Raw genomic sequence first — 14,284 nt, 5'->3', positions numbered from 1 at the left:
TTTGTAACTTCCTTAAGAAATATTATTCTATTTAATAACTTTGTCAATTTTGTGAACAAAAAATTTGTGAGAAATTCATTTTCCTTTAATATAATATAGGTACGGATGCATATTTTTGCTAGCTAGCCTAGAATGACAAGGTTTCCGAAACTTACGCAAACCCGTTGCCCTACACCTTAATGAGAGCTAATACTTTAACATTCTTTTATTCTCTTACTTCCTCTTAATAATTTCATACATTAATCTATTATTTAATAAATTAATTTTGTTACAAAATAAAGCATAATAATATAGAGAAGAGAGAAGAATATACAATAGAAGGAAGAATAGAAAATAAGAGAATAGGAAAAAAATTCTGTGTCTTATTATTGATAGGAATAGTCATATAAATAGATACAATATGGTAACCCATAAAAAATACAAATCCAAATAATTAATACAAATATTTATATACAGAATAATGAATCATATGAGTAATTCTATTAAATCAATGGATCACTATTAATTCATAACAAATTTAAATTTATCATATTAATTTAACATTTTATTATTAAACATATGATTGTCAAATGGGAGAATTTATAAAAATCGGAGTTAGTCGTTAAATTGGTAATATAAGTGTGAGAAATAGAAAAGGTCTAATTTTGTGATATGATTCTTCGGAGTGCACAACAATAAGGTTAAGTACTTGTACAGAAATTGCAAAATTTACTCACTATTACCCATATGAATTGGGTAAACAATAGGAACATTTCCATTAATTTTTTTGTATATGACTAATTTAGACATTGCCAATTTAATCTGTAATAATAAAAATAATTTTAATTTATTTCTTTTGCAAAATGAAATTCATAAAAAATATTTGCACAAAAAACTCTTACATTTAATATTTTATTTAACAATATTTGATATACTTTTTCTCTTGCTAATTTATACAAATTAATTATATACTACATCTCCATCATATATTTATATATGAAAATTCAAGTTGAGGAACCCAATTCGAATAATTAGCAAACTATCCAATTTAAATATGAATAATAAAAATCGCGCATAAATTAAAATGTAAAAACCATAAAATAGAATTAATCCCTTCTAATTTAATAATAGTATAGCATGGATGATTGGTTTGTGTTTTACTCTGGAGGAAGAGAGGCCCAACAATTTTGGTGAATGAAGAGGGGAGCCGGCCCATAAATATAAGGCCTGAAATTTGATCCAACTCCTTGGGGTGGGGGGTGCAGCGCCTAGGATAAATGTGAGGGGTGAGGGTTAGTGGAAGAATAAATAAGGAGAGAGGTAACTAATCATTACCTAGTCAAAGTCAAAGGTTATTTTAGGGTATTTAAAAACATTTGGGGTGCAGGGAAGAAAACTTGGGAGGTGCATGAAGAAAGCCACCATTGGGAGAAGGCACAAAGAGGCACGTGTCCGTTGGATGAAAAAAAATGCATCAAATGGAGCCCGGTTGAGTTCAATTTTGAAAACAGAGACTTGACCGTTAAGGTGAGTTGAGTTGAGTTGAGTCAACTCGAGTTGAATCTTGCAACTCTAATACCTCACTCTCTCCCTTTCTCTCTCTCGTTCTACATTTCACTGCTACTCTGTACCATGAGACGCCATGGCTGGCAACGCCCTCTCCACTCCTTACAGGTCTTTTCTATTTCTACACATTCTCAATTTTCAGAATCAAATATCAAAATCTAAGCAGGGATCAGATCAGATTCATTGAGTTTCTGTTTCGTGAGTGCAGTTTGTGGGCGCGGCAGTGTACGCTTTTCTTGTTGTGTGTTTCTACACTTTCCTCGGACTTTTCCTCGGAAACCGAACCGCCGAGTTAACACTCACCCTCGCGTTTTCCGTCGTGGTACGTCGTTTTTTTTGTTTCATTCTCGACTCTGTTCGGTTTCTGTGACACTGTCACGTGTTTTTTCGCAGGCAACCTCCGTGATGTTTCTGTTCGTGAGGTGCACGGCGATTGACCCCACGGACAGGACCAGCTTCCGGAAGAAGAAGAAGAAGAAGAGAGAGACGTTAAATGCGACTCCGAAGCTCAATTACGGGTTCATTCTCGGGCAGATTGTGATAAGGTTTTTCAGGAGGGTGGAGAGGAAGTTGCTGAGGACGTTCATCAAGAGGAAGTACCTTGATCCCTTGAAGACAAGTCCTCAAATGGAGCCTCTCTTGCCATTCCCCCTTGTCATGAAGGACGATGATGATGCTATTGCCCCCGATCTCAAAGAGGATGACATCTCGTTTTGTGCACTTTGTGATTTTGAGGTACTTCAATTCATCTGGTTTGTTGGATAAACCTTTCAACAAGCATGTAGGGTAAAGAAAATAACAAATTTAAATTAAATAATGTGAAGTTAGTTTAATTAAACTTATAAGTTAATTAATTGCAATTGTGTTAGCAATATGAATCGGATTCTTAAATGATCCGAAAAAACACCTCACACGTTCATATATAGAAGTTAATTAACTAGATGCTACAATGTTTCTATAGTTTAGATTTTAAAAAATGCAGAAGCTAATTTAACTAATATAAGTCATGCCCACCAATATCTCCTGTAATTCCTTATACTTTATTGTTTTTTCTTCTATAATTACGTATGGAGAAGTGTATAAAACAAATCCTTATCTCCCAGTTAAATCCAATTCTCCTCTGAATCAGGTGAAAAAACACAGTAAGCACTGCAGGACTTGCAATCGTTGTGTTGAAGGGTTTGATCACCATTGCAGGGTAGGTATTATGTTCTGCGTTTCTAATTTATATATATTCTCTTTAGTTATTATGATGTAAATATATCTTCTTTCGCTTGTTTCCAGTGGCTGAATAACTGTGTTGGAAAAAGGAACTACACAACTTTCTTTCTTCTCATGATTTTCGTGCTGCTAATGGTGAGTCATCACAAGTTGCTTCAGTTTTAGTAACGAAAATAACTAGTGTTTGAGTTAGGTGACTTGAGTCATTTCCAACAACGTTTGTTATGTTTCAGCTCTTGATTGAAGGAGGTGTTGCGATTGCTATATTTATCAGATGTTTTGCTGATAAAAGGGGAATAGAAAAGGAGCTTCAGAGCAAACTCCATATAGAATTTCCAAGAGGAGTTCTTGCAACCATATGTGTAAGAGTTGTCTAGATCATTTTTTAACATTTCTGTATTTTGCTCCGTACTGCGTCCAAAATTTAACATCACTTCTGATTTGCTTCCAACTTCGTGGAATGCTGCTGCAGGTTTTGCTTCTCCTATTGACAGCTTATAGTTCAGCAGCATTGGGGCAGCTTTTCTTTTTTCACGTGGTTCTTATACGAAAGGTAGCTTTCTTTATTGTGTTTGAAACTGCCAACGATCATATATTATCATGCTTTGTTATTTAAAACAACTAAAAATGCTATTAAATCGGTTTGCCAAAGTATGTAGAAGAAAATACAGGTTTTGATAATCAGTTTGCGAAAGTGCTTTGTCATCAAGCTCTAGCTATATGTCCTTTTGGTTGTTGTTGAATACATTGTGTGTGTTATTAATGAAGGGAATGAGAACCTATGACTATATTCTAGCGATGAGAGAAGAGAATGAAGCCATGGAATTGGAATCATTGGATGATTCTGATTTCTCTTCAGAGGAGAGCTTCGATTTTGACTCACCTGAAAAGCCAACACTAATGTCCAAGTTTCTATGCAAAGGAAACCAGGTAAGAATGAGATAGATTGTTACATTTTATGACCTGATTGTGATTCAAAACCAACAGGGAGGTTTGTTTTGAACTTCAGGGCTCACCTAGGTTGTCTATCAGGATTGAACGAGAAACTGAACCTTCCCCGTTGATCAAGACAAAGAAGTTCCATGTGAGCATTAACCCATGGAAACTCGTAAAGTTGACCAGGGAGAAAGCCCTACTGGCAGCTGAGAAGGCCAGGGAAAGGCTTGTGAAAGAAAAGCCAACAGGGGAACAAAACTCGTTAAAACCTCTTCCATTGGAAACAAAAAGCGGGCCATTGATGAATTCGGACAAAACCGTAGACACCGAGGATATTTTCTCGACATCTTTTATAGCAAAAGGGAGAGTAACTGGATCGCCAGGAAGGTTCACAAGCCCGAGAAGGAGATTTTCTGCTGGCTCACCAACGGTGTTCTCTAGCAACTTGATAGCATCTCCACATCACAAATACAGAAGCAGTTTCGACTTGAAATTAACAGATGTGTCCAGGGAGCTTGAAACACATATTTCAAGGCAGGTTCTATGTTCAGTTATCGGAAAAGATGATAGCGAGGCATCCCCAAGAAGCATTGTATTTTAGAAGTTGAGATTCTCAGCCTTAGAGAAAGGGTTGTTGATATGTGCATTCTCCATATCCGTTTTCTATATATCATTGATTCCTTATATTTACACCCGTGATGGTTAATTTATGTAACATGGATTCCTGTTTAATATACATGACATGGGATAGTTTCTGCTAGTCGATGTACCTGTAAGTATGACTCATTTGTTTTTTTTTTTTAATTCTCATATAAATGCAATCATGTTTTTTTTTCTCAGCTATCCATAATTGCTGTTGTAATGTTATTTTTAAACAAATATTCATGTACACGTTTTTACTTCTTGTCCAAAACAAGATCTCAAGGTTATAATAGTTTTCCCCTTGATGGAAAGGTGAGGTTGTGGAAACCCTTATTTTAATATAGATGTGCTGGCGAACTCGAGGAGGCAAAATGTATACAAAATTTTCATTTTACTTTAAAAAAGAATAAGTAGCTAGGAAAGCAAGACATGAAATCATTCAAATTCAATTTCTGATAAATCACTCAATTATTTGTTACTGCACACAAGTTACAAGAAAAATCATCTCTCGGTGTCATTCTGCAGATCAGCAACACCATTCAACTTCTGTGAGGTGGTAAAATTTGCCCTGTTGAAGAAACTCACCAATCAAATTCCAGCTATAAGTGAAATTCGGTAGCTTGATGTTCTAAACCCAAGCACCCCAGTTTTGATTTCCCAAACTCGTTATGTGGTTTGGTAAATAGCAACAGTCGGAACAATGCTCAGGAGATATTCGCTGATTGAGAGGCTCACAGGCTTCCGGTGAAACCAGGGCAGAATATCCTTTAACGTAAGAGCAGTTCCATGGCAATTTTGAGGTGACATTAAGTGTGATGTTTGATAGGCAGATATTGACAAAGGTGTCACCTTTAATACCCTGTATAAGGCCGGCACGTTTCACTTTTTTTCCAATTACATCCTTGATAGTAATTCTTTCTATTACCGGTAGAGCATCTGGGTCATAATTGTCATCAGGATGTTCTCCATATAAACCAGTGAACCTAATAGCAATATCTACATTAGCCAAGATCACGTTAGAGACATAGACATTTCTAACATAACCCCCCCTGCCAGGAGAAGTTTTTATTCTAATTGCAGTATGCGAATCAAAAATGTAAATATCTTCTACATGAACTTCTGATACACCTCCAGACATCTCACTTCCGATAGCAATCCCCGCACTCGTTGTTTTCCCGATGAGCCTGCGGATGTTAATATTTCTACTGGGTCGACCAAATGAAATGCCATATCCGTCCCATCCACTTTTTATGGAAACCAGATCATCACCAGTGCTTATATAACAGTCTTCAATGCATACATTGTCTGAAGAATCTGGACACAGTTAAAAGGTATATATGAGAATATGATGAGGATGTTTTTAAGTTTCAATTAGAGGGCACGAAAGTTAGCCCGGACAAGAAATACAAAAACACTGTTATACGATATACGTAACTTTAACGGAGAAAACTCACCTGGATTAATGCCATCTGTATTTGGTGAACCACGAGGAGAAATGACTGTGACATTGTGAATTGTAACATGGCTGTTCATCCAGAAAAAAACAGTTTCAAATCTCCCCCTAATCATGAAAGCTTCACTATTGCATAACTTTAAAATGCTAATTTAAGTTCATGTCGTTCAGTGAACAAGTATGGAATGTAAAATAATCCTTCTTTAGGGAACAAACCTGCAATATACAGGGTGAATAGTCCAAAATGGTGAGTTCAAGAAAGTTACATTTGAAATGAGAACCCCGGTTGAATTCATCAACTCGACCAAGTGGGGACGTGTATAATCCAATGTTTTGTTCCGAAACTTGTTCCACCAGATACTCCCTTGACCATCTACAGTTCCATTGTTACCTTCATTGGGATACCAATGGCATCAATAAATAAAATACAAAAGGATTTTTTTTACACCCATAACAAGTGCATACACCTCGGGAAGGAAGAGATAGATGATGATTCATTGAATATAGTTATAGAAGATAATTCCTTTTTGAATATTATCAACCTGTTATGACAACATCAGTCAAATTACGCCCATAAATGAGGCTTCTATGCCTTCCACCCGGCAACTCCCTTCCACGTCCATATGATGGTAGAGGCTCCACTACTGGCCAGTCCTCGGAGTTCTGTAACAAGCATGATATTGCATTCATAAATTGTTTTCTGAAGCAAAAGATCAAATAGTAACAAAATTTGATTGTATATTAACACACATGTATATAGCTCAGGAAGTATCTATGTTAATAACTATAATAAAACACTTCCAAGTTGATTGATATGCATAAGAAAGAAACACAGCAGAGGAATGTTATGTCTAGGGTGAAAGTGACAGTGTGTTATTTCATAATTACATTGCAGACAAGCCAGCAAAGCTAGCACATTTGGCAGATATGCTAATCTTCCTTTTCCTTGGAATTCACCATATTATTTACATTAGATTACCGTTGATCCAAGAATTACTGCATCGTTGTCCAACCACAGTGTTAGGTGGCTGATGAGATCAAAGCTTCCAGTTAACCACCTGCCGGGGGGGACAAAAAGCTTGGCTCCACCTTTGTCTGCAAATGAATTTAGGTAGAAGATGGCATTCTGAAATGCTTTTGTATTGAGAGTGACTCCATCGCCAACTGCCCCAAATTCTGTAATACTGACACTGTGAGGCCGGAATTCCTTCAAGTTCACCCCATTGCAGTAAGAGCTGCTCCACACTGTCCTTGGGCTACAACTGAACAATCCAAGAACCAGAAACACACCCACCAACTGCAAGAGAAACATGTTCCCATAAGATATAAGCATCCTCATTATGAAATCATGGGCGGTAGTCACATGCTTCTTCAGCTGCTACAACAGCAGTTCAAAATGTAACTTAGCAAGTACCGATATTATGAAATTAAAAAACTATATGAGACGGGTTGAAGAATTCCCAAAATGATGAGTTGAAAATCAACTCAGATCAGCCACATTTCGCCGAACAGTTAATAAACAAAAAGATATTTTCAAGTGCCAGTAAAGTAACAAGTAACACGGATCAAATTACAGTGAGGTAAACAACAAAGAATCCCATGAATGCTGGTGTTCTTGATCTGTGTAAAAAAAAAATAAAAATTGGTTTTAGATCTTACTACTGCACCCACTACTACTAAGCTTGTCAGTGGAAACCAAAGTAGCATTGTGTTGAATTGAAACCTCTCAAGGGGAAAGGTGAGGGTTAATAAAAAGCAATAACGAAACGCAAACACAGACTCACTCACAGTTGAAAGTCTCTTCATATGAGGGAGATCCAATTGACCCTTTTGACCAGAGGCAGAGGTTTTGAGCCACCCTCAAGGACCAATTTGAAATCCTCCAAGTGATGAAAAAGGAGCAGAGAGAGAGAGAGTGAAAGGGGCAAAGAAGAAGAGAAGCTTTGGTTGATTGATCAAATTGGTGAGAAAGAAAGGAGTGTCAAAGTGATGGTGATTGGATGGGCCATCTGAGAGTGAGAGAGGTAACTCAGCAACACCACCCAACCCAAGTAAAAATCATTGACAGGGACTGTTGATGCCCCTCAAAAATTAAGCAGTAGGACCCTCTTCTCAGTGTGTCCCTCTATCTTCTTCCAAACTCTTTCTTCTTCTTCTCTCTCTCCCTTCTCTCTCTACCATTGTGGAAGAAACCAATTAACCAACCCAGAAAGCCACCAACAGCAAGCAATGATTTTACAGACAGGAATCGCTCTGAAGAAATTACTCTAATCAGATGATCACGGTTTCTGGTTTTGGGCATTTCACCGATGACTCCATTGCTGAAGCAATGACGCAGACTGAGACAATGTCAGAGGTTTCCAATTGCATGAAGCATGACCACTTGCGATGGGTTTCTCGTTCGCGTGTTTCTCGGGGATAACCTACGATTTTGATCATAAACCAATTTCCAGTTCGTACGTAATATTTGATTAATCTATCTACCTTTTCAACCGATTCACTCCATCTCCTATTTTTTTTTTTTCTTTGTTTTATTTTTATTTGTAGAATGCAAATTGTAATTGATACCTGAACCAGGGAAGACATTAGCTATAGATGTGGAAGCAAGAAAGGAACGAGAGAATAGGGTGGATTAGCCAAAAATACCAAAACCAGTTTTCATTCAACATCTTTTCAAAATCGAAAAAGAAAAAGTGTTAGAATATTCTTTAAGGTCGTTGATGCATGATATGTTAGTTTTTCTTTCATGTCCTGTAATTAACATTTTTGGGAGTTCATTTTATCGGATATTTAATTTTCTATATAACTTGTTATATACACATATGTGTGATGAGAATTTTGTTATTTTCCACAACTATATTACACAATTTATCCTTCTTGACTTTAACTAGTTTATATTTTTCTTTTCTTTTCTTTTTTTATAAAAAAGTGAAAATATTATATTTTTAACAAACTAAATTACATTAATTTTAATATGTAACTTTATTTATAATTAATACGTTCTATTTAAGTTCTTACGCCTGAAATTTCTAACTCCTTTTGGTCGATAGAAAAGTGAGTTATATCTTAAAATAATTGAAGAAGTGGTTATTGAGATAATCCAAGGAGAAACTGCTGCATGAATGAGTTTCTCCATAAACTTGGAGAAAAAAAAATACGATATGTGAAACATAAGTTATTTTATAAAAGTTATCTCCTATAATTTTCTAAGTTTTCATTTTTACTTTACATATAAACTCATTTAAATTAACGAAAAAAAAAGTTCATTTTGTTGTTATTAATTTGATTTCCTAAACATATATCATAAAATAAATGTAAATTTTAAATAACTTATTTATTATAATTTTTTAGTTTTCTTATTTGAATATATATATTTATGTGATCCCCATTCCAAGAAGATAATAATAAGCCATAATAAATGAATATGGTCCAAAGGCTGAAATGAATGATGAAAATTGAGGACCATCTTACCCTCTTCTCTTGGCTATCACAGTTTTCTACTTTTCTTCATTCATTCTCCAAAGTCAACACTAACTAATCCACCCATTTTTAGTACACAGTTACACACAACCAAATCAAATAATATACATAATAAAAAATTAAATGCTGCTACAGCATTACAAATGTGCTTTTCTTGTAACAGAATTTGTGTATTTTCATAAAAAATAATCTTGTTATATTTAAAAATAAAACTTTTGAAAAATGTAATTCATGATAGAAGTTTTATGAAATTTAATTTAATTTTTACAAGTGTCATTGTGTCACATTATTTTTAATTTCTTTTGTAATCTTTAGTCTAGTATAAAGATTACGACAATCTCGTTAATTTTTCATTTTAAAATTCAAGTTGAAAATCTTTAATTTTATTTTCTCTGTTTTATAATATTCTTTAAAATTTGAATATATTTTTCATTTTTAAACTATAACTAAGCTATAAACCATTTCCTGAATCCATTTTAATTCATTCTTCTATAATTCCTTTTATAAGATTCATGTTTTAATGTTATTATGATATTTAGTTGAATGTTTTCTCTTTCCCTCTTGTTTAGTAAATTTTAGTGTCATGCCCTTAATCCATTGATAATGGACATAATAAACATAGAGGAATTAATAACTCGGCTTTTGCAAGTGTTGTTTGAGTAAGTAGATAAAGAACAAACCAAGAGAACAAAAATACTAAATTATAATTATTTGTCCCACATGTTTATCCTTTTGCATGTTTCCACTTCAACACAACAAGGGATTTTTTTTTTTATCAGAATTAACTAATAACTCAACTTTATCTCATTTCAATTCAAATCAATTTAGTCAACTTGTTAACTATTTCGTAAAGCATTTCGTTTATGATGAATAATATAAAATTTAAAATACTAAATTATAAAAATAAGAAATAAATTCCTATCTTAAAAATATATAGATTATTAAATAAAAATGATTGAAATGTGTATTTTATAAGATTTTTACATGGAAGTGAAAAGCTTTAAAAAAATTGTTAAAAATAACATGACACAATAAAGAAACTTACATGAATTAATTATAGAATTAATTGACTTCAACACATGAAAAACAAATACCAACTCTAAACTGCATTAACTCTGAGCGTCGGGTTGTGGAATTTGTCACATGCCAGTCTTTTGAAAATATCTGTAGTTACGCATTTACTTCTTTTATTTATTTTCTTTTACCGTCACATACTTTATAATTAAGTTAGTGATTAAATACGTTTTCGGTTTCAGAAAGTAAATTTTAGAATTAATTTTTTTTAAAATTTTATATTAATTTAATCATTTATTTTTATAAATATGTAAATTTAGTCTTTTTTATCAAATTTTGTTAAATTTATTTAATATTTTAAACGTATTTTGTGATAATATTTGAGTTAATTTGAAGCGAAAATATGTCAAATGGTGTAAATAATTCAAATATTATCGTGAGATGTGCTTAAAACGTTAAATGAATTTAACAAAATTTGGTTAAAAAAACTAAATTTACGTATTTTTTAAAATAAAAGACTAAATTGGTCAAAAAATTTAAAAAGAAACTAATTCTAAATTTCACTAAGGATAAACCATAAAACATAGTTAACCTTGCAACTTTAGATTTTCATCCTGTTATACTCAATAATATGATATTAACATTAGACTATTTCCTTTTAATAAATTACGATCTAGATTCTCCTTTTAATTTTTGGCCAACAGTTTTCGTTTTTTTCTTTTCTCTGTGATTTTAGCTTTCGCATTTTGGAAATTGTTAGTTTTGTATTGGAAATTTATTTTTATATTTACGCTATCTCAAATGAATATGTTACGTCAAGAATTCAATTAGTTTGACATAGGAAAAGAAATAAACGTTTGTAAAATTGAAGAACGAACCAAAATCCTAACTTATTGAAAGTATGAAACTAAAATCATATAAAATAAAAAAACCAAGCTTATAGAAAGAATAAAAAGGTTAAAAAGAAAGTAAATTTATAATATGATATATTGTATTCACTGTATAACTTTTTTAGTAGACTTGTTGGTACAACAGTTATTACAAGTTCGCCTGATAAAATATGTTTGATCCGATTCATTTATGTATACTTTATTTAAACTTAAGTAAGTATTTTAAACAAATAATTTTGAAATTATTATTTATTTAAAAATAAATATAGTTTGTTTATTAAAATATGTTAAAAACAACTTATTTTAAAATAAAAAAGTTAAAAGTTATAAATTTATTTATTTATTTTACTAAATAAACATTTTAAAAAAACAAACAAACAAACAAAAGCGACTTAATCTACACACTCCATATAACTCAAATTGTCTCAATCCGTTAAAACAAATCTATAGGTAGATTTATCCTTTTGACAAAACTTGATTCTGTTATCATAAGACAAATTAATTAGAGGAAAAAAGGGCTAAATGAAACGATATAATTACAAGTTTTTAAATTGAAGATAAAACCAAAGTTGTTTTTAAATAAGGCAAATTGGAGGAAAAAATTAAATAAAAAAATGGATATTCCTGCAAAACTAATTTTAAAAATTGCTTTTAAAAAAAAGGCTGCAGGAAAAAATTATTTAGAGGAACAAAGCTTAAATGAAACAATATAATTATAAGTTTTTAAATAAGGCAATTATTTCCTTCACCCCACAATTGTATTCTCTTTGTGTTTTTTTATTATTTAAAGGGCTGTAACGTTTCTTTTCCATCAGGGACCATAAATTGGGTCATCGGTGTCCCGCAGTCCAAGCCCAAGTATGATGGGTGCCAAAATCCTTCTAAGCCCAAATCTATCATATAAATTAGGGCTCCTTGCCTCTTTGATTCTGGATTTTGAATTCTAACAGCTGAAGTGTGATTGGAAGCATCAATTGAAGCTCCATTCTTCGATTAACGTGCGTTCGATTTTGTTTTACGCACTTTCTTTCCTGCAATCTTTATACTGTTCAGAAATTGAAATTTTTTATTCTGTGACCAATTTTTTTTTCTATCTGCACATGGGTTTCTGTTGAAGAATTTGTGGAATGTAATATATTCCTGCTCAAACTGATTGAAAAGGCTTTTAGAATTAGTTTGTTGGGTCGGAGTCGCTTAAGATTAAGACTGACTCGGTGAATATTGAACCTAAATTATGGCTAGTAGGAGCAATTTCAAAACTCCAAAGAAGGATGAGAACACCTCAAATTCGAGCTTTGCTTCTCTAGAAAATAAGTATGCACCACTATCCTTTTTTTTGTGAGTATATATATATATATATATATATATATATATATATATATATATATATATATATATATATATATATATATATGAATTCCTGTTTTATATGGTTCAACCTGTAACTTGTTAATGATCTGTGACTTTTATTCAGTGTTCTGTTGTTATTGCTATTGTTTATCTTTGTTATAAACTTCTATTGTTTGATTTGATTTGCAGTTATTACGAAGGAGAACGTCTCACCAATCTGCTCCATTCAATCCGTAGGTAAGATATACTTTTTCACATGTGTTGCTTTGTTTTATTTATCATTCTTCAAAGGTGATTTGATCCACAAGGCCATTGTTGACTGAAGCTGAGGCAGTGGCCTGCGAGAATTTTAATAGTTTAAAAAGTGAACTACTCAACTACCTCCAATAATGGTGTAATTTTTCACCTGATTTGACCTTATTCTGTTGAACAGAGAGATCCGAACTGCAAGAGATTCAGATGGAACTTCCTTGTCGGAGAAAATATGGTTAAAGGTTAAACTTCTTCTACTTGGTTGGTTTGGTTTATGAAACTTTGGACATTTAAGATATGTTTATCAGGAATCATATAAACTTTCTACTGTTTCTTCCAGCAACAATTCTCTATCGGGGTCAATGATGTAACTCGTGTCCTTGAGCGCATGAAACCATGCACTGAATTAGAAAGCTCTGCTCAGCTCGTTCCTTTAAGAAGCAACAACAATAAAACTCCTTCAGTTAAGCTTCAGGTTGATTTCCTGTGTAGAATATGCAGACCTTAGTTAATTGCCTATTTACTACCTACCTTCATTTTTACTTATTAGTTCGTCACTTGCAAGTAAATTCTTCAACATGCACTTTTATGGTGTTCTAACCTTTACATGGTGTGCTGCAAACAGCCAACTACGACAAAATAGATTATTTGTTTATGCTGATTCGTGCAAATTCTAATGGTTGTTTTTGGCTGAGAGCCTGGTTATTTTTTATTAAATTGCTCAAACTCAATTAGTTTTTCGCCATAATAAATGAACAAGTTGAATACTAATAATTAACGAAGTTGTAATTAGCAGTATATAGCTTTTTCATGCGTGACTTTGTTATATAGTCTTATAGAGTACATTATTTGCCTTGTACGTTATGCAGGCTGTGCTTGTAGCTTCTGATTGTAACCCTCGATGGCTGACGAAGCATTTACAAAGTTTGGCTTCATCAAGGAGTGTGCCCCTTATCTTTGTTGGAGATAATAAACACGGTTCCTTCAGATTAGGTGAACTTGTTCAACTAAAAACTGCCATTGCTATCGGAATTAAGGTGAGATCCTGGAATCACACTAAGCCTATAACATGTTTGTTTCTGCTATTTTTAGAATAAATATTATTTACAGCTTCTAAAAAGAATAACAAAATAAGCAGGCTAATCTCTTACTTTGTGGCGAAACTGCTACACAGACTCTCTCGAAGAGCAACCATGATTTCTTTTTTCAAGTTTTCAAAGTCACATTCCCCTAATTTTTGGATACTGAGTTGGACAATTCTCTGTTTCAATGAATGCAGATTAAAGACAGCAGCATAAATAAAATTATTGAGGAGGTTGTTCAAGGGGATAGATTTGAACCTCCACCGGACGATCAAAATTGAGCAAGAATATTTTTTATGCGTGAAGGGGATTTCCAAGACCCTTTCACAAATGTAATATTTTGGTACAGATGTTGTATATTGGATTTATAACCAATAATAGTATTAGTCTCGCATTCTAAAGGTGTCGTTCTGTTTTTC

At 33.1% G+C, this 14,284-nt stretch overlaps 3 protein-coding genes across 7 annotated transcripts; 2 read left to right on the top strand and 1 right to left on the bottom strand.

Annotated features, from left to right (window-relative positions):
* The first annotated feature begins 1,491 nt into the window (after positions 1 to 1,491).
* LOC114190549 (DHHC-type zinc finger family protein) lies at positions 1,492 to 4,541 on the top strand. The gene is made up of 9 exons (XM_028079482.2): positions 1,492 to 1,653; positions 1,754 to 1,867; positions 1,939 to 2,280; positions 2,675 to 2,743; positions 2,830 to 2,901; positions 3,000 to 3,128; positions 3,239 to 3,319; positions 3,535 to 3,696; positions 3,776 to 4,541. Exons 1-9 carry the CDS (start codon positions 1,612 to 1,614, stop codon positions 4,301 to 4,303), a joined length of 1,539 nt encoding a protein of 512 aa, XP_027935283.1. The 5' UTR covers positions 1,492 to 1,611; the 3' UTR covers positions 4,304 to 4,541.
* Positions 4,542 to 4,774: 233 nt separating this feature from the next.
* Positions 4,775 to 8,477, bottom strand: LOC114189534 (putative polygalacturonase). Of its 5 annotated transcripts, XM_085676255.1 has the most exons (7): positions 7,586 to 8,303; positions 7,372 to 7,417; positions 6,777 to 7,094; positions 6,340 to 6,460; positions 6,014 to 6,188; positions 5,799 to 5,869; positions 4,775 to 5,658 (listed from the first exon to the last, which is right to left on the bottom strand). In XM_085676255.1, exons 2-7 carry the CDS (start codon positions 7,396 to 7,398, stop codon positions 4,973 to 4,975), a joined length of 1,398 nt encoding a protein of 465 aa, XP_085532381.1. In that variant the 5' UTR covers positions 7,399 to 7,417; positions 7,586 to 8,303; the 3' UTR covers positions 4,775 to 4,972. The 5 variants fall into 5 exon arrangements, with proteins under 5 accessions (XP_085532381.1, XP_085532383.1, XP_085532379.1 ...); XM_085676257.1 differs by lacking the exons at positions 7,372 to 7,417; positions 7,586 to 8,303 and adding an exon at positions 8,366 to 8,477; XM_085676253.1 differs by lacking the exon at positions 7,372 to 7,417 and having other exon boundaries at positions 6,777 to 7,175; positions 7,586 to 8,305.
* A 3,710-nt stretch (positions 8,478 to 12,187) lies between these two features.
* LOC114189628 (Ribosomal protein L7Ae/L30e/S12e/Gadd45 family protein) lies at positions 12,188 to 14,259 on the top strand. Its single transcript, XM_028078250.2, has 6 exons — positions 12,188 to 12,495; positions 12,721 to 12,768; positions 12,965 to 13,025; positions 13,124 to 13,258; positions 13,653 to 13,820; positions 14,063 to 14,259. Exons 1-6 carry the CDS (start codon positions 12,416 to 12,418, stop codon positions 14,144 to 14,146), a joined length of 576 nt encoding a protein of 191 aa, XP_027934051.1. The 5' UTR covers positions 12,188 to 12,415; the 3' UTR covers positions 14,147 to 14,259.
* The last annotated feature ends 25 nt before the right edge of the window (positions 14,260 to 14,284 follow it).

The sequence above is a fragment of the Vigna unguiculata genome, chromosome 7, assembly GCF_037176805.1.
Source record: "Vigna unguiculata cultivar grain cowpea cultivar isolate G323 ecotype 2 chromosome 7, ASM3717680v1, whole genome shotgun sequence".
Taxonomy (NCBI): domain Eukaryota; kingdom Viridiplantae; phylum Streptophyta; class Magnoliopsida; order Fabales; family Fabaceae; genus Vigna; species Vigna unguiculata.
This window is presented reverse-complemented; position numbering and strand designations above follow the sequence as displayed.